Below are 24,794 nucleotides of genomic sequence, written 5' to 3'. Positions count from 1 at the left end.
TGTGTAGATTTCTCAGCAGAAACCATGGAAGCTAGAAGACAGTGGGATGATATATTTAAATTACTAAAAGAGAAAAACTGCCAACCAAGACTCCTATATCCAGCAAAATTGTCCTTCAAAAATGAGGGAGAAATTAAAACATTCTCAGACAAAAAGTCACTGAAAGAATTTGTGACCAAGAGACCAACTCTGCAAGAAATACTAAAGGGAGCACTAGAGTCAGATACGAAAAGACAGAAGAGAGAGGTGTGGAGAAGAGTGCAGAAAGAAGGAAAATTAGATATGACATATAAAATATAGAAGGCAAAATGGTAGAAGAAAGTACTACCCGTATAGTAATAACACTAAATGTTAATGGATTGAATTCCCCAATCAAAAGACATACACTGGCAGAATGGATTAAAAAACAGGATCCTTCTATATGCTGTCTACAGGAAACACATCTTAGACCCAAAGATAAACATAGGTTGAAAGTGAAAGGTTGGGAAGTTATTCCATGCAAATAACAACCAGAAAAGAGCAGGAGTAGCTATACTAATATCCAACAAATTAGACTTCAAATGTAAAACAGTTAAAAGAGACAAAGAAGGATACTATGTACTAATAAAAGGAGCAATTCAACACGAAGACATAACAATCATAAATATGCATGCACAAAACCAGAATACCCCAAAATACATGAGGCAAACACTGCAAACACTGAAAAGGGAAATAGACACATCTACCATAATAATTGGAGACTTCAATTCCCCACTCTCATCAATGGACAGAACATCTAGACAGAGGATCAATAAAGAAACAGAGAATTTGAATATTACAATAAATGAACTAGAGTTAACAGACATTTATAGGACATTACACCCCACAACAGCAGGATACACCTTTTTCTCAAGTGCTCATGGATCATTCTCAAAGACAGACCATATGCTGGGTCACAAAGCAAGTCTCAACAAATTTAAAAAGATTGAAATCATACACAACACTTTCTCAGATCATAAAGGAATAAAGTTGGAAATCAATAATAGGCAGAGCGCCAGAAAATTCACAAATACGTGGAGGTTCAACAACACACTCTTAAACAACCAGTGGGTCAAGGAAGAAATTACAAGAGAAATCAGTAAATATCTCGAGGTGAATGAAAATGAAAACACAACATATCAAAACTTATGGAATGCAGCAAAGGCAGTGCTAAGAGGGAAATTTATTGCCCTAAATGCCTATATCAAAAAAGAAGAAAGGGCAAAAATTCAGGAATTAACTGTCCACTTGGAAGAACTGGAGAAAGAACAGCAAACTAACCCCAACGCAAGCAAAAGAAAAGAAATAACAAAGATTAGAGCAGAAATAAATGAAATTGAGAACATGAAAACAATTGAGAAAATCAATAAGATTGATGGGCCCTTAGCAAGACTGACAAAAAAGAAGAAGAGAGAAGATGCAAATAAATAAGATCAGAAATGGAAGAGGAGACATAACCACTGACCTCACAGAAATAAAGGAGGTAATAACAGGATACGATGAACAACTTTACGCTAATAAATACAACAATTTAGATGAAATGGACGGGTTCCTGGAAAGACATGAACAACCAACTTTGACTCAAGAAGAAATAGATGACCTCAACAAACCAATCACAAGTAAAGAAATTGAATCAGTCATTAAACAGCTTCCCAAAAATAAAAGTCCAGGACTAGACGGCTTCACATGTGAATTCTACCAAACATTCCAGAAAGAATTAGTACCAACTCTGCTCAAACTCGTTAAAAAAATTTAACTTCCTCAACATAATAAAGGAAATAGATGAAAAACCCACAGCTAACATCATCCTCAATGGGGAAAACTGAAAACTTTCCCCCTAAGATCAGGAACAAGACAAGGATGTCCACTATCACCACTGTTATTCAACATTGTGTTGGAAGTTCTACCCAGATCAGTTAGTCAAGAAAAAGAAATACAAGGCATCAAAATTGGAAAAGAAGTAAAACTCTCACTGTTTGCAGATGATATGACACTATATGTCAAAAACCCTGAAAATCCACAGCAAAACTACTAGAGCTAATAAATGAGAACAGGAAAGTGGTAAGTTACAAGATCAACACTCAAAACTCTCTAGTTCATACACTAGTAATGAACAATCTGAGAGGGAAATCAAGAAAAAAATTCCATTCACAATTGCAACCAAAAGAATAAAATATTTAGGAATAAATTTAACTAAAGAGACAAAAGACCTATACAAAGAAAACTACAAGAAATTGTTAAAAGAAATCACAGAAGACCTAAATAGATGGAAGGGCATACCGTGTTCATGGATTGGAAGACTAAATATAGTTAAGATGTCAATTCTACCTAAATTGATTTACAGATTCAACAGAATACCAATCAAAATCCCAACAACTTACTTTTCAGAAATAGAAAAACCAATAAGCAAATTTATCTGGAAGGGCAGGGTGCCCCGAATTGCTGAAAGTATCTTGAGGATAAAAAACGAAGCTGGAGGTCTCATGCTGCCTGACTTTAAGGCATATTATGAAGCCACAGTGGTCAAAACAGCATGGTATTGGCATAAAGATAGATATATCGACCAATGGAATTGAATAGAGTGCTCAGATATAGACCCTCTCATCTATGAACATTTGATCTTTGATAAGGCAGTCAAGCCAACTCACCTGGGACAGAACAGTCTCTTCAATAAATGGTGCCTAGAGAACTGGATATCCATATGCAAAAGAATGAAAGAGGACCCGTATCTCACACCCTATACAAAAGTTAACTCAAAATGGATCAAAGATCTAAACATTAGGTCTAAGACCATAAAACAGTTAGAGGAAAATGTAGGGAGATATCTTATAAATCTTATAATTGGAGGCAGTTTTATAGACCTTACACCTAAAGCAAGAGCACTGAAGAAAGAAAGAAAGAAATGGGAGTTTCTCAAAATTAAACACTTTTGTGCATCAAAGAACTTCATCAAGAAAGTAAAAAGACAGCCTACACAATGGGAGACAATATTTGGAAACGACATATCAGATAAAGGTCTAGTATCCAGAATTTATAAAGAGATTGTTCAACTTAACAACAAAAAGACAGCCAATCCAATTACAAAATGGGAAAAAGACTTGAACAGACACTTCTCAGAAGAGGAAATACAAATGGCCAAAAGGCACATGAAGAGAAGCTCAACGTCCCTGGCCATTAGAGAAATGCAAATCAAAACCACAATGAGATATCATCTCACACCCACCAGAGTGGCCATTATCAACAAAACAGAAAATGGCAAGTGCTGGAGAGGATGTGGAGAAAGAGGCACACTTATTCACTGTTGGTGGGAATGTCAAATGGTGCAACCGCTGTGGAAGGCAGTTTGGCGGTTCCTCAAAAAGCTGAATATAGAATTGCCATATGACCCAGCAATACCACTGCTAGGTATCTACTCAAAGGACTTAAGGGCAAAGACACAAACGGACACTTGCACACCAATGTTTATAGCAGCATTATTTACAATTGCAAAGAGATGGAAACAGCCAAAATGTTCATCAACAGACAAGTGGCTAAACAAACTGTGGTATATAATATGATGGAATATTATGCAGCTTTAAGACAGAATAAACTTATTAAGTATGCAACAACATGGATGGACCTTGAGAACATTATGCTGAGTGAGACTAGCCAAAAACTAAAGGACACATACTGTATGGTCTCATTGTTATGAACTGACATTGGTGAATAAACTTGGAATATTTTGTGCGTAACAGAGACCATCAGGAGATCGAAATAGGGTAAGATACTGGGTAATTGGAGCTGAAGGGATACAGACTGTGCAACAGGACTGGATACAAAAACTCAGAAATGGACAGCACAATACTACCTAATTGTAATATAATTATGTTAAAACACTGAATGAAGCTGCATGTGAGAATGATAGAGGGAGGAGGACAGGGGACATAAATGAAATCAGAAAGAAAGATAGATGTTAAAGATCAAGATGGTATAATCTAGGAATGCCTAGAGTGTATAATAACAGTGAAATGTACAATGTACAAATTTTAAAAATGTTTTTGCATGAGGAAGAACAAAGGAATGTCATTATTGCAGGGTGCTGAAAATAGATGGTAATTAATATTTTAAAATGTCACCTTATGTGTGAGACTAAAGCAAAAAATGTTTATTTGTTACAAAATTTATATTTTGACTAGAGCATTTCCTAATATAACTTATGTAGACAGTTTGATTGAACGTCATAAGTACTTGGAATCTCAGGTAGGACATGAGATTTTGTTGGTTTGTCCAGAGTGATGCCCCGATGAATCCCAGAGTGATTTGATCAGTGAGTGGAAAAGTATTTGCAAGCCCCCTTCGGGGAATAGTGAGAGCGGGGAGAAATTCAACTTCCCCAAGTTGAATTCTTGCTTTTCTCACAAGCAGTGTGGACAACCAAAGCTATAGGCTGAGCCCCCAGTCTTGGGGTTTGTTCATATGAAACTTAACCCCACAAAGGATAGGTCAAGTCTACTTAAAATTTAGGCCTAAAAAAAAATAAAAAAATAAAAAATTTAGGCCTAAGAGTCACCCCCAAGAGAGCCTCTTTTGCTGCTCAGATGTGGCCACTCCCTCCAGCCAACACAACGAGCAGTCTCACCACCCTCCCCCTCTCTGTGTGGGACGTGACTCCCAGGGGTGTGGACCTTGCTGGCAACGTGTGACAGAGATCCTGGAATGAGCTGAGACTCAGCATCAAGGGATTGAGAAAAACCCTAGAATGAACTGAGACTTAACATCAAGGGATTGAGAGAACCTTCTCTACCAAAGGGGGAAGAGTGAAATGAGACTAAGTGTCAATGGCTGAGAGATTCCAAACAGAGTCGAGAGGTTATCCTGGAGGTTATTCTTACGCATTAAGTAGATATCACCTTGTTGTTCAAGATGTAATGGAGAGGCTGGAGGGAACAGCCTGAAAATGTAGAGCTGTGTTCCAGTAGCCATGTTTCTTGATGATGATTGAACAATGATATAGCTTTCACAATGAGACTCTGTGAATGTGAAAACCTTGTGTCTGATGCTCCTTTTATCTACTATATCAACAGAAGAGTAGAGCATATGGAATAAAAATAAATAATAGGGGGAACAAATGTTAAAATAAATTTAGTTTGAAATGCTAGTGGTAAATGAAAGCGAGGGGTAAGGGGTATGGCATGTATAATCTTTTTTTCTCTGTTATCGTTTTATTTCTTTTTCTGTTGTCTTTTTATTTCTTTTTCTAAATCGATGCAAATGTTCTAAGAAATGATGAATATGCAACTATGTGCATATTCATGTGATGATATGAATGTGATGTGATGATATTAAGAATTACTGATTGTATATGTAGAATGGAATGATATCTTAATGTTTTGTTCGTTGTTAATTTTTTTTAACTAATAAAAAAACAAAGAATCAAAAAAAAAAAACCTAAAGAAAGAAAAAAGAACGGTAGCTGGTTCCACTCCATTCTGTGCATACCAGAAGCCCGATCACCCCGAACCAGACTAGTATGGCATGGGGCAACGGGATTGTGCAGTGAATTTGTTTTAAGCTCACAGGCAGGCATACACACTAGGCCCAGGGAAAACTTGATCACTTGCCAAGAATGCGACAGGGGTGTACTGTGGCTCCCCAAATTCCCAGAAGGGAAAAAATGTAATAATTCTAGGAAATATGATCAAAACGTACAAGACTTGGTCCCCCACTGAAGCTGCTCCCTTCAGCCTCGCCAGCCTCTCAACTCTGTGTTGGTTGCAGAGGGAGGAGGAGGGGGCCTCAGGGGGCTGCAGAGCTGTCTGGCCCTTGGTTCCTTGGGCAGAACAGGCCAAAGAGGGCCCCATGTACCTTCCCTGCTTCCCTCCCAGACCGAGGCTGCCCCAGGGACAGCCACGGCCAGTGTGTGCAGGCTGGTCCTGGACCCACCATTGCCACCTCAAGGATACTGCTGCAGCTTCTGCCGCTGGTCCATGGAGCCCGAGTGATGGATGATCTTGCGCAGGCCCTGCACCCAGTGCCGGGCATCATCTGGCGACGAGGCAATAAGGTCCAGGGTGTTGCGCTGGTCCTTAAAAATGATGGAGAAGCAGCGGTCCTCGGGCACGTCACGGGCAAACTTCTCCATGCCCTCGGTGCGGTGTCCTTGCCGGATCTCCTGAATGTCTTCGATGGAGACTGTAAGCAGGGGGCAGGAGTAGAGCCGAGAGAGTCATGACTCGCCAATCCCTGCCCCGACACAGCTAACTCCACACTGGAGGGCAGCAGAGCTTAGAGACACAGCCAGGGCTAGAGCTCAGGCAGGAGCTCTCTAAAGAAGAGGGGGACAGACAGGGTAGACCTAAAGGAGAGCAGAAGGTAGAGGCTGAGGTAGAGATGGAGTAGGCAGAGTGGGCAGAGTAGCAATGCAGAGGGAGAGACACAGAGTTTTAGGGCAGAAAGGACACCTGAAGCAACCAGGCCTGCTGTTTCAGTGACAGAAGGACAGCAGGGGCCCTGGAAGAAGGATTAGGGTAGGGGTCTTAGAGTAAGATCGGGAAGCACCATTGTGGAGGTTGGGGCCCAATGACAAAGAGGGAGCCACAATTTCTCCTGATCCTACTTGACTTGGGGTCTGTCCCTAACTCACACAGCAAGAAAAGCCCCCATGCCCTTCTCATGTCCACTCAGGAGACTGGGACCAGCCTCTGTCAGCCCTCTGGGGGCAGAAGGAGAAGTGCCCACATCAGAGGGTAAAGAGGGCCCTGCCCTGCGTGTGTCTGTATGTGCCCTGACCTCAGGGAGCCCCTTGGTGCTGAGGGTGGAGGAAGGCTCCCTGAGGTCTGACAGTTTACATCGTTCTGCCCTTGGGAGCCTGCAGGACAGCCCTCCCATCACAGCCCAGCCTTCCAGGCTTCAGGAAGAGGGAGGACCCTGCCTGCATCCCACCAGATATGTGCCCTGGATGGCCAGGGGCCAGTCCTACCAGCCAGGTTCATTCAGGGCCTCCCAGCAGCACAATCCAGGCTTTTTCTCTTCTGTACCCTCATCCTGAGCCAGCCTCATCCATCTATCCTAGGAGTCCCTCTCTGTGCCCATCCCCATCCTGAGTGCCCCGAGGCCTCCTTGCCACCTGTGGGCCCCACGTGTGGCATGTGCCCAGGCTGGGCAGCAGGCTCTTAGGAGCGGGACACATGAGCCCCCTAGGCTATCTGGGGTACAGAGGATATCCCAGCTTAATCCCTCCACCCGCAGCCTCCTGTGCCCCACTACATCCCACATCAGCTGCAGCTGGAAATGAAAACAGGAAGCCTAAGACATGGAGCCCCCCAGGGCAGCACCCTGCCCACACCAGAGAAAAAGTCCAGATGCCTGCACCACTGATAAACACCTTGTCTGCCTCCGGGAACCAGAGCCCACGGGGGTGGAGGGCAGGATGGGGAGGGGTTTAGGAGGCAGGAAGCAGAGCCAGAGAGATCTGGGTGGGGAGGGCGGGGGCGGGAATGGGTGCAGTGGCAATCCTCCTTCACCTGGTCTCTCTGTGCCTCTCCGGGTGTCAGTGATGACAGTGTCACTGCCCACCCAGAGAAGGGGAGCAGCCAACAGGCTCAACCCAGGACCTGTCTTGGCCACCTCTGACACGGAGGCGGGCCAGGCTGGCAGACTCCATGCTCCTCACTTGAGGACACCTGGCTCCCCAACCCTGGGCCTGTTACCCCAAGCCTCTCCTCTCAGGATGCAGGCCCCTCAGCCTGCCACTCAGGGCCCTTCCTCATCCCTTCTCTGTACGTTTGCTTACACTGGGCCTCCTTCCTGGAATGTTCTTCCTGCCCTTTTGCTCATAGTTGTCCCAATATGAGGCCAGCATATCACCAGCCAAAATGAGGGTTCCTGCAGGCAAGGCCTGGGGCTCCCTCTCTTCTATATGACCACAGACCCACCCCCCACCAAACACAAGCGCATGCTGGGGAGCCAGGCATATGTGGTGGGAGGGGGCCTGAGGGAATCCCCACGGCTCAGAGTCTAAGCTGCCCCATTCTCACTGGGCCCCCACTCATGATCTTCAGAACCAGCCCACCAGCATATATAACAGGAAATCCCCTATCAGGGCAGGAGCCCTATGAAGGAGCCTGTCTGGCGCCATAAACAAAACCAAGTTCAGACAGTCGCTCCTGTACTTACTTATGTGTCAGTGGGCTGGGCTGGGGCAGACACAGGTTCAGGTTTTCTGAAAATGCTTCAGGCCCCCAGCCCCTCAGACCCTGCCCGACCCTGCTCAGAAACTTTTCATGGCCCACAGCCCCCAGGACCCAGCACTGTCCTCTCCCACCTGCCCCTGCTCCTGCCCTGGCTCACCTCTGGACCCCTCCACATGTCACAGGCAGGCAGGGCACACCTTCTCATGTCTTGATCCCCAGCATCCTGAGACTTGGCAGATAAGTGCTGAGTCAAATGTCACCCCCAACGCTTCCATTCGGGGGACACCTTCAGTAAGTTGTCCCTCTCCTTCCCTATGCTTCCCTCCCACTTGTGGTTTGTCAGCTGTGTCTGGTGTCATCCAGGGTTGGCCCTGCCTCCCCCTAGCCAAGGGTGGGCTGAATGGATGAGGGACTGCCAGGGGTCTGAGCTGCAGAGAAGTCCAGGCCACAATGAATAACTGCAATAGCTATCAACCACATGTGGTCATTGAAATACAAATTAATTCAAGTGAAATAAAATTAAAAACTCAGTTCCTCAATCACACTAGCCACATTTCAGATGGTCAACAGACACAGGTGGGCTAGTATCTAGTATATTGGATTGAGAACATTTCCACCATCAGGAAGTTCTCTTGGATGGCATTGGTCTAAACTTTTCCCACTAAATAAAGGTGCAGAGATATGGGAGGGGGACATCTCATTCTATGGGATCTTTAGGAATTCTTGCCTTAAAGGGCAGAAGTCAGCAGAGTTTCTTTCCTAAGTGTCTCTCCATTGGCACTCCTTAGCTTTGGGTTCCTGGGCATTTTTAGAATTGAGGGAATTCCCCAGCTGTGGACTCTTACTGGGTAAACCAACCCTGCTCCACCCCAACATCCCTCATATGGTCCCAGTTCAAGGGAGGAGACTGCTTCCTGTAGCTCCACCTCACATCCTGCCTAGTAATATCCAGAAGTTTCTTATCTGTCCTTGGACTTTGGGCCTGGCTTTTAGTCTCATCCCACCTGGAGTCCTAGGAGTCCTGGTCTTTCCAACTTCCCTCCCTCCCACAATTGCCTGGGCACTTACCTGTGAGTTCAGGCAACACTGCCCAGCTCCCTCCTTACTTCTGAGTCTCAAGTTCCCTATCTGCAGTCAAGGCTTTGTATCCCACACCCCCCACAAGGCTTTAGTACCTCTATAACTGGTTCTCATTCCAGGAATGCCCTCTCCAGTCCAGAATAGGCCTCAGTTTCACTATCAGTGATTTAACAGGCTTCTCTCCTCCACCCCAATCAGTCTCAGTTTCCCTATCTCTCATCTTGGTTGCATGACTGACCAAAGCCCCACCAGACTAGGTTTCAGATTCTATCTGCAATCCTGGTCCATGACTGACCTCCACTCCCACACTATTCCAGCCAGCCTCAGTTTCCCCATCCAAGGCACAGGTTCCACCTTCTGTCCCCTGCCTCCTGCCCCTGGGCACTCACACAGATGGGTCTCTGGGGTCCGCATGACCTTGCGGGACTCCTGCCAGATGGTCTTGCAGTCTTCCTGCAGTTTGTAGAAGCGCTCTCTCCGCCATGAGCTGGACTTCACCTTCAGGAGCTGGCTGCCCTTCAGCAGTGCCTGTAGGTCCTCATCATTCTGCAGGCCTGGGGGACACAGCAAGCAGGATGACACCTCCTCCGTCAGTGTCTCTGCTACCTTAACCCCATTCCAGCCACATCCACCCCTGCATCCTCTAGGAGTCCCCTTTGAATGGCTCCAGCCGCATTCTCTCCTTGGTCCTCTGTTCACTTCTCCCTCCTTCACTCGTGATCCAATGTGCTGCCAGGACCCTGCCTTGTCCAGGAGCCATCTCTGATTGCCAGCTGAAGTGGCTATGCCAAACCTCAGAAATCTGTCCACCCAAGGCTATAGTTTATACCTGTGACTGCCATCAGCAGCTGAATTAGACTAAGGAAAGGCAGCTAATCCAAGAGTAGCTGGTTACTGAGGGTGGGGGACCAGCTACCTAGGACATGGTCTGGCTTAAGAGATGAGGTGGACCCCACTTGGTTAAATTTAGAGTTCAGAATGAACTGAAGGAAGTTGGGACCAGAAGACCAGGCAGAGCAGAAAAGAAACAGGGCAGTCACAGAGTGAAACTGGACCCCAGAGCCTCATGGAACTCAACAACTTTCCAGCTCCAGTGGCTCTCGAATTACTCATGCCTGGGTTCAGCTGGGACCTGGGTAAGTAACTTCATGTTAACAGGCCTCTACTTTCCTGTTTTTAAAATGGGAATAACAGCACCCACCTCAAAGGAAGTTCTGAGGTTAAAGGAGATGATGCATATATCTCGGGAGGGTCCTGGACATTAAGTAATGACACTTGTAGTTCTTGGTGTCAACACTGTGGGTGTTGTGGGACCCTTGTGCCCATCTCTGCCACCCCTGCCCCTGCTCCCCCTACCCCTGACTTGAGACTGCCTGAGTAGGTCTCTGATCCTTGATCCCAGGAGAGACAGATGAGCCTGCTGCCTGAACCCCTCACTGCCCTACCCTCATCCTGGAATGCCTAAGCACAGTGCAGCCCTTTCAGAATCTGAGACAGGGCCTGGCTCAGAGCTCCACAGCGAAGCCCAGAACCCTGGCGGCTTGCCCTTCTCCTGCCCAGCTCTCTCACTGCTCACAAAGACCGAGGCTGGGCCTGAGGCGTTGGCTCTCAAAAATATGACACCCACTGTCCTACAAAACCCAAACAGGAGGTGCTTAAGGGCACCAGGTCAGTTTCCTTGGTGTCCTTACCCCAAAGCAGACCCTGTACCAGCTGTGGTCCAATAAGCTTAATAAGGTAGAGACAACCCCTCCACACACATGATATGACCCATCTGTGTAAGACAATTATAGTTATAAAGAGAGATTTATCTGTAAAACTTAGAGGTAATGGCAGAGACAGAGATTCATACCACCTTGCCTACCTGTGGACCAGCAACCAGCCCTGTTTAGAGTCAAACAGCCACCTTACCTCTGTCCCCAACCTACACAGCCTTTCAGAAATCTTTGCCCCGCTGCTTATAACAAAGTAAATGGCAGCATCTGGGCCTCTGAGGGTCTTGTCTGAGGGTGCTGAGCCTAGGAACCCTCACAAAGCCATAAGCTTTCCTTTTCTGAGCCCAGACCCCCAGCCCCTGCCACTCTATCCTTGTCCCTGCCAGCCTACCCCACATACCCATGGGGCCTACAGAACCCTCTGGGCCACTTCCCCAGGCCACAACCTCTCCAACTCTTCCCAGTCTTCTGCTTCCAGTGGGGACAGAGCGCACTACTAACCCCCCCCCCCCCAATGGCTTTAGGCAACTCCCCTCTCAGTGCCTCTGCTCCCTCATCAGCACTGGTGTGAGTACAGCGTTGGAGGAGGTATGTCTCTCTTGGCCTCCTCAGGAGTAAGTATGATACGACCTGCCCCAATTTGTGTCTCAGGTCTCCCAACCCCCTCTCAGGAGACCCTCTGCCTTAGTGTGAACAGTTCGCCTTCAACCCAAGGGGAGGCCTAGTGGAGAGGAAGGGGGCTCTTTCAGGATGTCCTAAACTGTTGGCTGTGTGTTGGGCCCAGGACAAGGCTGAGGTATGACTGGGCAGGATGTCTCCTCGTCCTCTGCCTGCCCCCCCACCCCCACCCCAGCTGGACACACATGTGAACAAGCCACTGCCCGACAACACAGATGGGAATGGAGGGGTCGGGAAGTAAGAAGGTGAGCCCCACCTTCAGGTCCTGGAAAACACCATGAGGAGATGACATGCTCATCCTGTCCTGGAGCCAGGGTGCAGTCCTGTCTGAGGTCAATCAGAGATAAACCCTGTGGCTGTCGATATGGCTTCCGGAATGTAGACCTCAGCCCCAGGGAAGGCTTTGATAATTCCAGAAGGTTACAATCACTGCTCTCTGGGCCACTGGGAAAACTGAGCTGGCACCTCTGCCTCTGAGCCTTTATTGGGGCCCTTCTGTTTCTGGGGCTTCTGGGCTGCCCACCCCATCACCTTTACTCCACAGGCCCCCCAGAAAGCCTGTGGGCACCCCGTGCCCAGCTCCACCCACTCAGCCAGAGTACCCTCTCCTCTGCTGTGGGGTGGTGGAGAGGGTCCTCTGAGCTTGGAGTCATCACCAACCTGCCCAGGACAGCTGCACACAGTGAGGTGGTCACGTGAAGAGTGTGGAGGATGCTGCAGGTGCTAATGAGAGATGGAGGGGATGCCAGGAGTCCTACTCATGTTCCCACTCTGGGCTTGGGTCCGAGAGTAATACCCAGCTACACAGAGCTACAGCCACACGGAGACAGAGTCACACATCTCACACCACCGCACAGTCACACCCTGCCACACACAATCGTGAAAAGACAAGCCACACACAGTGATATACTGCCACCTGGAATTACACACTGTCACAAGGAGTCACCCACGGCCACACGTAACCACACAAAGTGCCAGAACACCATCAAATAATGATAATAATAGTATCCTCCATAATAATAATAAATATTTGTGTAAGAGACTGTCCATAACACATGTACTTAATCCCAACAACTCTACGAGGAAAGCACTATCATTATTCCCATTTTACAGATGAGGACATTGAGACTCAAGGAAGTTACAGTAGAGTCAGGACTCAAAAGCAGGCAGCCCGCCCACAGGGCCAGTGCTGAGAAACATTACCTATACAGCCACCAATCAGGGACACACTGACCCCGAGAGCAACACCGTCAGAAAATCCACATCACACACACACCCCCTAACACTGTCAGTCACCCTGGGTCACCCACTGTCCTGTCTGTCACACACAGTTACACAGCATCAAACTGGATCATAGAACACACATCATGCTGAACCACACACAGACACCCACAGTGCTACAACCTTATATCCCTGGCTACCCAGCAATGCATACACCATTGCTGCACAGCAGCCTACATAACCACAGTGGGGGGCAGACTCACTCAGTCACCCTGAATTACACTTTGGATCACCCACTGTCACACTTGTCACAAAGAGGCGCACAGATCTGCACAGCATCACTTTGGATCACATACTGTCTCGCACGCCATCTCACTGGATTACACAGTCTTATCGGTTACACGCGGGGCCACATATCCAGTGGTGCCCAGGAAATTTATAAACAGGAGGTGTTAGGAGTGGTAACTGGGAGGGGTCTGGGGAAACCAAAGGAGATCACCAAAAGGGGTAACTAATTCCCCGCCCCTGGTACGCACCCCCACGGGCCACCACTGCAAACAACGGCCCTACAGTGGGTCACAGACTCACAGGAATATTAAACAAGTCCAATCAAAGGCTCGAGGGCAAGTGGCCCCGAGGTTACGGACATTTAGTCTGCGTCCTGCCCCTAGCTGCTTTCCTGCTCCCAACAATTCTCGGTGGCCCCTACGCCCCTTACCCAGCCTCTGTCCGTTGAGCGCCGCCACCTTGAGACTCTGCTCCTGCAGGTAGAGCTCCCTGGAGCGGCTCCGGCTCCGGACCCCCAGGCACTGCATGTCGGCTCCGCAGTGCCGCTGTCGCCTGCTGAGCCCGGCCCGGGACAGTCTGCCTACAGAGCCCGCCCGCCCCAGGGGGCGGGACCGCAGCCCTGGAAGGGAGCAGGGGCGGAGTCCAGGCGTGGAGAAGTGGGGCTAGAGCCCAGGAGGCGGGGTCAGGACCGGAGGGGCGGGGCGAGAAGGGGAAGAAACCCGGTTCGACCGGGTAGGGCCAGACCCTGGGAGGCGGAGCCAATCCCGGAGGGGCAGGATCGAAGTTCCTGGAAGCCGGGAGACAGCGGAATCCAGGCGTGCCTGTGGAGCCAAAGCCCCGAGAAGGGCTGGCGGAGGTGGAGCCAGGCCGGGAGGCGGATTGGGACAGATCCATAATTAAAGAAGTAGATCGCTGCAAAGCCAGAGCCCTGAAAGCGGGTCAGGGATGGAATCAGCGCCAAGGAGGTAGGGGGAGGGAGCAGCCGTGCCCCGCAGGCTGAGTTCAGGCAGGTAGCCATCGCCGGGGAGGTGACGTGGAGGTAAAGCCCTAAACCAGGAAGCAGGCCTAGGGCGGAGCCGAGCCCCAGAAGCGAAACAGGGGAAGATCCCGCACGGGGAGGGGCGGGACCTCGGCTTCGGAGGCGGTGTGTGGGCGGGGCCAGGAGCGGGAGGGCGGAGGAGGAGGAGACTCAGGCTTGGAGCGTAAACTGCGAATTCTGAACACAGCTGGCTGAGAGCCAAGAAGGGTGAGGCCGAGCGAGGCCGAGCTGATGAGAGGGTCACCGTGGGCCGTGGCTGGGGCTACGGGGTCCAGCAGAGAAGAGGACGGGGCCAACGACGGCCCGGCCAAGGACGGAGCCTAGGTTAGGCAACCGAACCTGCCCAATAGTTTATCTCAATTTCTCAACGAATTCGTTGTGACTCAGCTTGCTGTTTCCTCACTTGTGAACCTCCAGCTGGCCGGCATCCTTCCCTCAGTTTCTCTACCTGAGTGGGGCAATGCCCAAGGTTCCGGACGCGAACTGAATTCTTGGAAAAAATGCTGATCTTAAAATGAGCCTATTAACACAGGCCTGCGTTGATGAATGACGAGGACGACTGCGACTTAAATCTGTGCTACCATATGCTCAAGAACAGTGGCCCTTTCATGCACATTACAGCTTCCCTTTCATTCACTCAGCAAGTATTTACTGAGCCCCTACTGTGTGCCAATGCCAGGACCCCTCCCAGAGGCCTGACTCACTCCTCTCTTTTTTACTCTCTGCCTCTTAATAATTCCTCCATTTGCCTCACTGCAACTCCAGTCACCAGCATCGACAATGAGTCACTGGCAAAGCCAGTCATTAGACAGACAGGCATGGCAATAATATCAACAAACTGAAGCACAGAGAGACTTGTCTAAGGTCACACCTCAGGGAATAAATCATGAACAAAGTTTGTTAGTATAGATGAGCTAAAATGTAGGCACAGAAAAGCTGTTCTTCAGCTGCGGGGATGGGAAGTGGGCAAGCAGAGAAGCTCCTGTTACAGAGATACCACCCAGGGGTTCTTAATCAGAGGACCGTAAAGAGGATCACATTTTAATATAATTTGTTTCTTTTGAGTTTTGATGGATTTCATTTTATGCATTTTAAAGCATGATCCTAAGACGGGATCCACAGGTCAAATGAACTTTAGCACAAAAAAGTTAAGAACCCTGAGGATCAGTTTGTGTTTGTGTAGTGTGGGCCTGGAACACCAGGGACTGACAGCTTAGAAACATATCTGAGGTAGGTACGGGCTGGCAGCCCACCCACCTTCCAGATGGGTCTGAAAACTCATCTTTTGAGGGTACTGCCTTTTTGGCCAAGCCTGTGCTCTTACACCCATTAGTCCTTCATCCTCACAACATTCCCTGTGAGATATTGCTGTCTCATGGAACAGTCCCAGAAAGGCAAAGCATCGCACCCTAAGTAGAAGCAAAGCTAGGAGCCCAGGTCTCCTAGAGCCAAGATGAGAACCCTCCTATGCCTGCCTTCCACCTTTACAAATGCCAGTTCTTGCAGTGGGTTGGAAGGATTGGTTGTAGGAAAAGTGAGTAGATGTGTTCATTGAGGGGAGTTCCCTAGAAGGAGGTGTCCTTTTGGGATACCTGCTGGAGAGGCTAGTCCAGGCCTGGCCGGAATAGAGAGACAGCAGAGGAAGCAGCGTGGGGAGAGGTGGCTGAGGGCATCAGAGGAACTGGAAGGATCTCTTTGTTCTTGAGCCAAGTTCTAGTCACATTTTCCCTGCCTAAGGACGACCCCATGGTGACCCCCACTTCCCAAAGAACTGGAAGGTATAAACAGGGAGCTGTAACTCGCAGGGTGTGGGAGCTTTGTGGGTGGGCCTCCTGCAGCAATACAGCACTTACTTTTCTAACTGCCTTATAGGTATAAATTCATTTAATCTTCACAGCAACCCTATGAAGTATTTGTGTTATTATCCCCACTTTACAGATGAGGAAACAAGTAAAGAGAAGTCAAGGGATTTGGCTGAGGTAAAAAATCCAAGACTTGAACTCAGGCCATCTGCCTCCAGAATCCATGCTTGAAACACTGCCTCTGCATGCATCTGGGGCAAGGATAGGGGGTCCTCTAATATTTAAGAGGGCCCTGCAGTTGCCTAAAGTCAATGGAGGGACTCCAGAGGGCCTTCCTACAGTAGACCTGACTGCATATGTCCAGTGGCCTGGGCCCCCCATTGTGAAAGGGGTGCAGACCCTCCAATGGAAGTATAGACAACCTGGAACAGTACAGTATACAGTGACACTCCCCCTCTCTCACCCCACCACCACCACCTCAGGTTCTTTTCTCCCCATCTGGTTTTGCAGGGAGGACAGAAAGCAGTTCAGGAGGTTAATTTTGGGTGATAAGCCAGAAGTAGTAGGGTCTTCAAGGAAAATAACTCAGGCTCGCAGTGTTCATGCTAGCCCCGCAGGAAGAGCTGGACAGGGTTTTGGGAGGCAAGTCTCAAACAGGATGGGTCAGAGAGCTCAACACCCTGGCGGCCAAGCCCATGTCATAAGGGTTGGGAGGCTTTGACCAAGCTTCCACAAGGGATTCCAGGGAAGATGCCAGGGCTGCTCCAGGAGAGAGATTGGACCAAAGTACAGACACATGAGGGAGGAGCCCATTCCAACATGAATTAAGCCATGCAGGGGCGATCAGAGGGCTTTTAGGAGGTCTGAATACAAGGCAGGCAGGGAATGGGTGCCAGTCTGCAGAGCAGACAGCCCTGGCTAATGGATGGTGGAAAGTATAGGTCTCCACTGTGATCCTCTGAGCTGTTCAGCCTCCCTTCCTGCCACTCTGACAGGAGCCTTAAGGATGACTCTGGTCTGAAGAGGGAAGAAGGAGCACTGAAAGAGACAGGGTTCCCATGACCCATCTGGGTGATGTTGCTTTGAGGATCCTGGGCTATTGGGATGAGGCCAACAGCTCTGGGCAGTAAGCAAAGTTTACTTTGGGCCACTGGGAGCAGGTCTAGGTTGACTGGGAAGCACAAGACACAAGACAAACTGGGAACCTGGCTGATGGGAACATCTCGGAGTCCCACTGAATTCCATCAGGTCTCTAGTGGAGGGCCAGATAGCTTTGCCCTTCTCTTTCCCATCTATCATCTCTGTGGTTAAGAATGGTTAGGATGGATGTGTGGTGAGCACTAGAGTCTCTTATCTCACAGGTACTAGAGAAGAAAGGGAGATGAGGTTGAGCTCTACTCATCCTCAAAAGAGCTGCTACTCTTTTGAGAGGAGCAGAGTTTGCTGAGCTGTCAGATGATCTGGGGAACAGAAAATCAAGGACCCTTTAAGAGTGGCAAGTGCAAAGAGATGTCATGTCCAGGTTGGGGTTTTTGCTGGGCCAGAAGCCTTCCAGGCTTTGCAGCCAGGAGCCACCCCCTCTGCTGGAAGGACAGCAACAGGGCAGGGAACTGGCCCAGGCTGTGCCCAGGACGAAAGAGATAAACCTCAACTGGAGCTGCCTACAGTTAGAGGGGACATGCGTCCCCCTCCCTCCAGGGCAGTGGCGGATGGGTATTCGACCTGCTCCTTCCAACCTGGGCATCACTGACTATGATTTCTGCGCTGGGCCAACCTTGCATACCTCTTCGCCCCACCCTCACCTCCAGCCACACCCGTGCTGCCTGACGCGGTTCAAGCATGCCAGGGCGCTAATCTCACAGGTACTAGAAAAGAAAGGGAGATGTGGTTGAGCAGCAACTCTTTTGAGAGGAGCAGAGTTTACTGAGCTGTCAGATGATCTGGGGAACAGAAAAGCAAGGACCCTTTAAGACCCTCTCCAGAGGCAGCCCGGATGGGGAGAAGCAAGGAGAACTCGGTCATTCCTGGATGCTGGTTCCTTTGCCTCCTCAGCCCCTCGGTGCGTGCTGGGCCGTGGAGCCCAGCCCTAAGCGACGGGAACAAGGGCGAGCTCCCGGGACGCGGGCAGGCACGCCAGCCCCCAAGGCCGTATCTGGAGGACATGCCTGGAAACGCCCAGGGTCGTGCCCCGCAATCTCAGACCCGGGAACCGCAGGCCGAGATTTCCCCAATCCGGAAAAGGGGCTGAGGGGTGGGCCCGAGAAGAGGCGGAAGGGCAGCCGAGGGAGCTTGGCGCCCCCTGCCCAGGGCCAGGAACAGCCTCCCGCAGCGTCCGCCCTTGCCGGGTCTCCCCCACCCCACTCCGCGCGCCGAACGGGCACTTACCGTGCAGAGTCAGGAAGTCCCGGCCCGAGTCCATGCCCGACGGGCAGCGCGGCGAGAGGGGGCACCGCAGGACACACGTGCGCGGCGACAGCGCCGGCGACCTCGGGTCCCAGCAGTGTGCAGCGGAGGGACTCGACCGACCTGTAGCGGGAGGAAGCCGGGGGTGAGCCCGGGACTCCGCCCCTCCCCCAGCCTGTCCGTGCCCCCGCCCCCTGGGCCTGCCAACCCGCGTCTCTCCCCGCCCGGTCCCCGGAGCCCTGGAGGGAGGGCGGAGGTGGGGGCCCGGCAGTCAGGCCCACTCAGGTCCCGTCCGGCGGGCGCGTCCCGGCCAGAAATAGCCGGGTCCGTCCAGTTTCCTCCGCCGCAGCCGCCACCGCCGCCGCCCACGGGCTGCCGGCCCTGTCATTACAGCGGGCCGCCGGGCCCCACGCCCTGCCTGTGGGCACTTCGCCGGGGTCGGAGCGAAGCTGGAAAGAATCCCGTGCGGTCCTCGCGAATGGACCGCGTAACCTCCGACGCCCAGCCCGCTGCTGCGTAAGGGATCTGCAGCGTCCAGGATGCTTCGCCCGTGCCTGCTTTTCCTTTTGCGAAATGTGGGCACTCGGACGTATTAGGAGGTCCTCAGACAGGAATGTCTGGACATTGTCCGGAGGACACTCACTGAGAGGTTTCTAACCCTGGGAGCGCCTTGTGGGGAGGGGAAGGAATGTCGAGGAAAGCTTTCAGCGGGCTGGTGGAAGGAGCTCGGCTTTGAGCCCTGGAGATCTGTGCATGGGGGCTGGTGCAGATATGGGGGTTGGGGGGTGTGTGGGGGGGGGCGGTGAAACCCCCAGGGTCACTTCTTTGGGTAGCCTTCCAAGGGACTGTCTGGGCAAGGGACCTCTAAGGAGGCCCCTCAACTCTGGGAAACCAGATACGCATTTTACAGGGTGACCAAGGCACCCAGAGAAGGTCGGTGGATCCTGCTAACCTCCGCCCCTTGCGGAGAGCAAGCTCCCAGGAGGTGGGGGAGTCACTGGAGGGCCTCCCAGGATGGGGGTGCTGGGTCCCCCAGTAAAGCCACCCTGCCTCCTGGGATTATCAAGTCAATGCAAGAGTGGGGCAGTAGCCAGTGGGACCCCTCCTGGAGGAGGACTGTCATGCTCCCAGTGCCTCCTCTTTCCAGTACTGTCAGGCCCAGGTGGGTTGGAATACCTTGGGAAGGGATTTGAGGCTGAGGAACAGGTCTTCCCGGTTCTGAGGGTTGAGACTGAGTCAGGGTTTTGGAGGCTTTGGAGAGCACCACCCACTCTGCATGCCTTCTCCCCTGCTACACAGAGGGGGCCTAGACCGCTGTCCTCTGCTGCTGGCCTCCAGTGCTGTCCTCCAATAGGAGCGCCCCTATTGGCAGGCCTGTCAGAGCCCTCTTTGTTTTCCCTTCCCCTTTGGGTCTGCTAACAAGCCCATGCTGCCAGGCCTCACTTTGGCCCCCCAGCGTGGGAACACAGAAGTTCTGGGGGTTACCATCTCTGCTCTCACCAATCTCTCTCCACTCTCTTCTAGGGCAAGACATATGCCCCAGGCCCACTCTCTGGGGGGTTCCCTAGGCCTTGAACCCTACCACCATGACCTCTGACACCTCTTGAAATCTGCAGACTCCTCTACTCAATAAGTCAGGCCTTCTCATGCCCTGCTCCTTTTCCCAGGCAGATGCACAGTGAAATTCTGACACCAGTGGTTAGTTGACATTAGTGTTTTCATCTTAATTCTCCTTCTTGTTTATTTCTGGCATCTCCCTACTCAGCCCCAGGCCCCAAACCAGGGCATCCCTTGACACCTTCACTTCTCCCTCTGCCCCAGATGCCTCTGGTGGGGGCTGCAGCCAGGGTGTTCCTTTGCACACACCAAATCCACCTCACACAGGCTCTCTTTTGGCCATTGGCCCAGACAGGGGAGCCAATGCCTCCTCCCTGGCCTGGGGTGGTCAGGCAGGATGGGCATGGCTGACTCAGAGCTGCCATTTGCGGCCATGCTCTCTGCCAGCAGTGAGGGTGGGGTCACACCCTACTCAGAGAAGCCAGGCTGCTGCTCTGACCTGTGGGTCAGCCCTCACCCACTCTCCTCCCCTGTGTGTCTGCCTCTCCCACTCGCACACATACTGGAGGCACTCTGCTCGCTTCTGTTGGGTTTAAGCATGTGTGGGTATGATTGCATATCAGGGTGGGGCTGGGGGGGGGGGATGAGAAGCAGAGCAGACAGCTTTGACTGAACCACAAAGTTGCTGGATTCTGCCCTCTCTACCCTCAACCCCCAGGGCCCTCCATGGATCCAGCCCTGGCCAGGTGCCTAAATTACTCTCCTGTCAGTTACCTCTGCAAATTGTTGCTGGGATCCTGTGACTCACAGGTCTTTGCGGCAGGCTCGATTTGGGTGCACAGAGATCAGTTCTCTAATGGTGGAGTCTCAGGCACTCCACTACCCATAGTCTTCATTGTTTATGTGTGTAAAGCTCTGAGGTGTGGGGATGGGGCGTCTGGGATGACTGGAGACAGGTGAGACCTAATGTTAGGGTGCATGTCTGCCCCACATCACTTCTCTACCACCCACTCTGGAACCCCTGGAGAGTGGGGAGTATCAACCCAAGAAGGCTAATTTTCAGAGATCTCAGGCTCCAGGCATGTTGCAGGGCTGGCCCTGCCAACCCCTCCCCCATGAAGCTTAAACCAAGCTCCAGCCTGAGAGGCAAGGTGGAAAGGTTTATTCTGCCCCCTCTCTGCCTTTAGAGCTCCTTTCCTAGGGCCCGTTTAAATCTTGGCTTGCAGTTTCCTGATTGAGAGACTTTGAATAAGTCACTTTACCTCTCTGCAGTCAGAAACCTTAGACACCCTTGGAATCAACTGAAATAACAGATGTTGAGTGTCTGGTACAGTTAAGTGCCTGCTGGAGGGATATGAGCTGGAGTCCCTTCTGACCACAGCTGTCCCCTACCTGGCCTCCTCTGTGGATCCTGGTGGTCACAGAGCTCAGCTGAGGCTCTCAGTCTAAGGACATGCCACTGCAGCTTGTAAAAGACATTCCAGGACTGTAAAACCCCATCCGGGCTTGCTCCAGAGGGTTCTGGGTCCAAGTCCAACACAGAGACATCTGGAGGAAAAGTGAGGGCTACCTCTCCCAAAGGAGCAGCCCTGGCAAAGTGACGGTCCACAGAGTATGCTGGGAAGACACTCCTGATCATACAGCGCTCTAAGATCCAAGACCAACCCCAGGATTGCTGGGTCCACTGGTAATCTCATGAGAATATGGAATGACTTGGTGTTACTTTTCCACAATTATATGTGCAATTTGATCGTGTCTATTCATTTGTGAATATAGCTGCGATGATTGTCTGTTTCACAGTGCACTAAATCCCAACCCCTGTCCCATCCCACCCAACCCCACCAGCAGAGTCTAGTGCTTGGTGTGGGTGAGGAGTCAGGACATATGTCCATAAGACCCACATCTGAGGGAGGAGCCACTGCCTAAGCCTTAAGGAGTATGTGAGCTAAAGAAGACACTAAAACTCCCACTTGAAAATTGTTCTGTATTTCATTTATTCAACAAATATTTGTTGAGCACCTACTGTGTGCCAGGCATTATTATTCTAGAAGCTTGGGAATCATTGGTGAACAAGACAGAACCAAAATCCCTATCCTCATGGAACTTACATTCTAATGGAAGAAAAGAGATATGATATAATAATGTAGTAAGTGAATTGTATAGTATATTAGAAGGTGATGAGAATGGTGACCAAAAATGTAGGGAAAGGGAGTTCAGGGATGAGGGAGGGTTAAATTTTAAATAGGTTGGTCAGGGGAGGAGACATTTGAGCAGAGAGGCAGGGGAGTGAGCCATTTGGTGATATTTAAGAAAGAGGATTCCAGGCCGAGGGAACAGCCAGCGCCAAGGCCCTGAGGCAGGAGTATGCCTGATGTGTTGGTGGCCCCGCGAGAAGGCTGGTATGGTCAGAGCAGAGGAAGTGAGAGGGAGTAACTATGGTGGAGCAGGACAGAGAGGTAACTGGGTCCACGTCCTGGAGAGCTTTGGAAGGACTTCCACTTTTATTTTGGGAGAAATGGCGAGCAATTGTAAGGTTTCAAGCAAAGGAGGGACATGCTAGGACTCATGTTTTAAAAGGATATTTCTGGGACGAGCCACGGTGGCTCAGCAGGGAGAGTTCTCACCTGCTATGCCGGAGACCCGGATTTGATTCCTGGCGCCTGCCCATGCAAAAAAAAAAGGATACTTCTGGCTGCTGGGAAGAGGCCACCATGGAGGGACAAGAGCTGAGCAGGGAGCCTAGTGAGGAGGCACTTACAGTAATTCAGGTGAGTGGATGTTGGCTTGGACCTCTGTGGTTGCAGTGGAGGTTGAAAAGTGGTAGGATTCTGGATACATTTTGAAGGTAGAGCTGTCGGGATTTCCTGGTAGGGTTCGTGAGAGAAAGAGAAGTCAAGGATGACTCTAAGTGTTTGGCCTGAGCAACTGGAAAGGCAGAGTTCCAGTTAGGGGAACAAGTTATAAAATGAAATGGGGAGGGCTGGAGGAGGAGCAGGCACTTTGTTTTGGAGGTAAGTTTGAGGTGTTTTCAAGCAACCAAGAAGAGATGTCAAGTTTGAAATGGGTGTACAACTCTGACTTTAGGAGGGAAATCTGGGCTAGAGAGAAAATTTGGAATACGGTTCAAAACATGTTTAAATACTCATCTCACATAATGGTGGTGGGCATCTATTTTGATATGATCTTTCTGCAGGGCAATTTGGCAATATCTTGGATATTAAAATATTAAATCCTTTGGCCCAACAATTCATTGTACAACTATGCAAAGTATATACCAACATGAACAAGATTGCTTATTACAGCATTATATTGAGTAAGAAAAACATCAGAAACAAGGTGTGGTAGTTAGATTCAGTTGTCAACTTGACCAGGTGAAGGTGCCTAGATCTCTTGCTGTGGACATGAGCCAATGGCGTGTGAACCTCAGTGTTGCTGATTACATCTGCAGTTTGCTAAGAGGTGTGCCTGCTGCAATGAATGACGTTTGATTTAATTGGCTGGTGCTTAAATGAGAGAGCTCAACTTAGCACAACCCAAACAGCTCAGCATACCTCATCTCTGCACTCACAACTCAGTCCAGGCCTTTGGAGATGCAGAAAGAAATCACCCCAGGGAAAGTTGTTGGAACCCAGAGGCCTGGAGAGAAAGCCAGCAGAGATTGTCCTGTGCCTTCCCATGTAAGAAAGAATTTCAGTTGAAAGTTAGCTGCCTTTCCTCTGAAGCACTAACAAAATAAATCCCCTTTTATTAAAAGCCAATCCATTTCTGGTGTGTTGCATTCTGGCAGCTAGCAAACTAGAACACAAGGTGAAGTTCATTGGCAGGAATCTAGTGAAATGAGTTATGATCCTTCCATACAATGGGCTCTACTACAACTGTGAGTCGCTGTGGAAAGAACTCCAAAATGTAAATGACGACAAAAAGCAAGTGGCAAGATAATATGTATAACATGGTGGCATCATTTGTGTTTTTCAGAAACCTTTTTAAATGGATCTTATAGATGTTTATTTTTGTAGAGGCTGGAGGAATACAGTAATAATCTGGAGAAAAGGACTAGGAAGAGAACACTAACTTTCTCCTCTTTATTTATTTATTTATTTATTTACTGTGATGACATAAAAAAATTTTTAAAACTTGAAGAAAAAAAAAAAAGGCCAGGAACCCAAAGCTAAACAAAAATTTGGGTCAGGGGAACAGATTATAACATGCAGAAGAGAGCTAAACAAGAAATATCTGTTATGCTGATGAAAGCCCCCTTGCAGAATGGGGCTGGAGAATGGTTCCAGAGGTGACTTGAGCCCTTTGTTGGTGGTTCAGGGTTTGAGCCATTCATTTATCTAGTCAGTCAGCAGATGGAAATCGAATGCTGGGCAAGGCAGAAACAGGGACTAATCCTATTTATCAGGCAGAGGGTTACCTGAAGAAGTGGGAAATGAGTGGAGATGGGGAAGCACAGAGGACAGGGGAAAGCAAAGAAAGAGTGTTAATAGGAGTAAATGGGCAGCAGCATCAGACCCTACTGAGAAGTGGAGGGAGATAAGGACTGAGAAGTGGCCATTGCTTGGGGACTAGAGGATGGCTGGAGACATTGACATGTACAGTGACCACTAAGCAGAACAGGCTGAAGCCAGAGGGTAGCAGGAATCATGGAAAAGGGGGAACCTACTCCCAAGCTGGGCCAGACTCCCTGTGCCTTTCCCTGAGGCTTTGAGGCATAATGGAGAGGACAAAAGTGATGGGCAAGAATCCATTGTTCTCTCTTTTGTTGCTCAGATGTGGCCTCTCTCTCCAGCCAAGACAACAAGCAAACTCACCACCCTCC

The 24,794-nt window shown here is 49.9% G+C and overlaps 1 protein-coding gene across 5 annotated transcripts in view; it reads right to left on the bottom strand.

Annotated features, from left to right (window-relative positions):
• Nucleotides 1-18,548, bottom strand: part of PLCD1 (phospholipase C delta 1) — a 33,384-nt gene extending 14,836 nt beyond the window's left edge. Inside the window, exons 1-5 of one of the 5 annotated variants that reach the window (XM_077129803.1) lie at nt 13,602-14,231; nt 12,323-12,385; nt 11,919-11,989; nt 9,659-9,823; nt 5,961-6,189 (exon numbers count right to left, since the gene is read on the bottom strand). In XM_077129803.1, coding sequence (XP_076985918.1) covers nt 5,961-6,189; nt 9,659-9,823; nt 11,919-11,989; nt 12,323-12,385; nt 13,602-14,065 — 992 coding nt within the window. In that variant the 5' untranslated portion in view covers nt 14,066-14,231. Of the gene's footprint in view, nt 1-5,960; nt 6,190-9,658; nt 9,824-11,918; nt 11,990-12,322; nt 12,386-13,601; nt 14,232-18,397 lie in introns of those variants that run through there. The other 4 variants (XM_077129804.1, XM_077129807.1, XM_077129805.1 and 1 more) reach the window with 4 other exon arrangements.
• Nucleotides 18,549-24,794: the final 6,246 nt, after the last annotated feature.

Source organism: Tamandua tetradactyla, chromosome 15, assembly GCF_023851605.1.
Source record: "Tamandua tetradactyla isolate mTamTet1 chromosome 15, mTamTet1.pri, whole genome shotgun sequence".
Taxonomy (NCBI): domain Eukaryota; kingdom Metazoa; phylum Chordata; class Mammalia; order Pilosa; family Myrmecophagidae; genus Tamandua; species Tamandua tetradactyla.
Note: the sequence above shows the minus strand (reverse complement) of the source record. Positions and strands in the feature narration are given on the sequence as shown.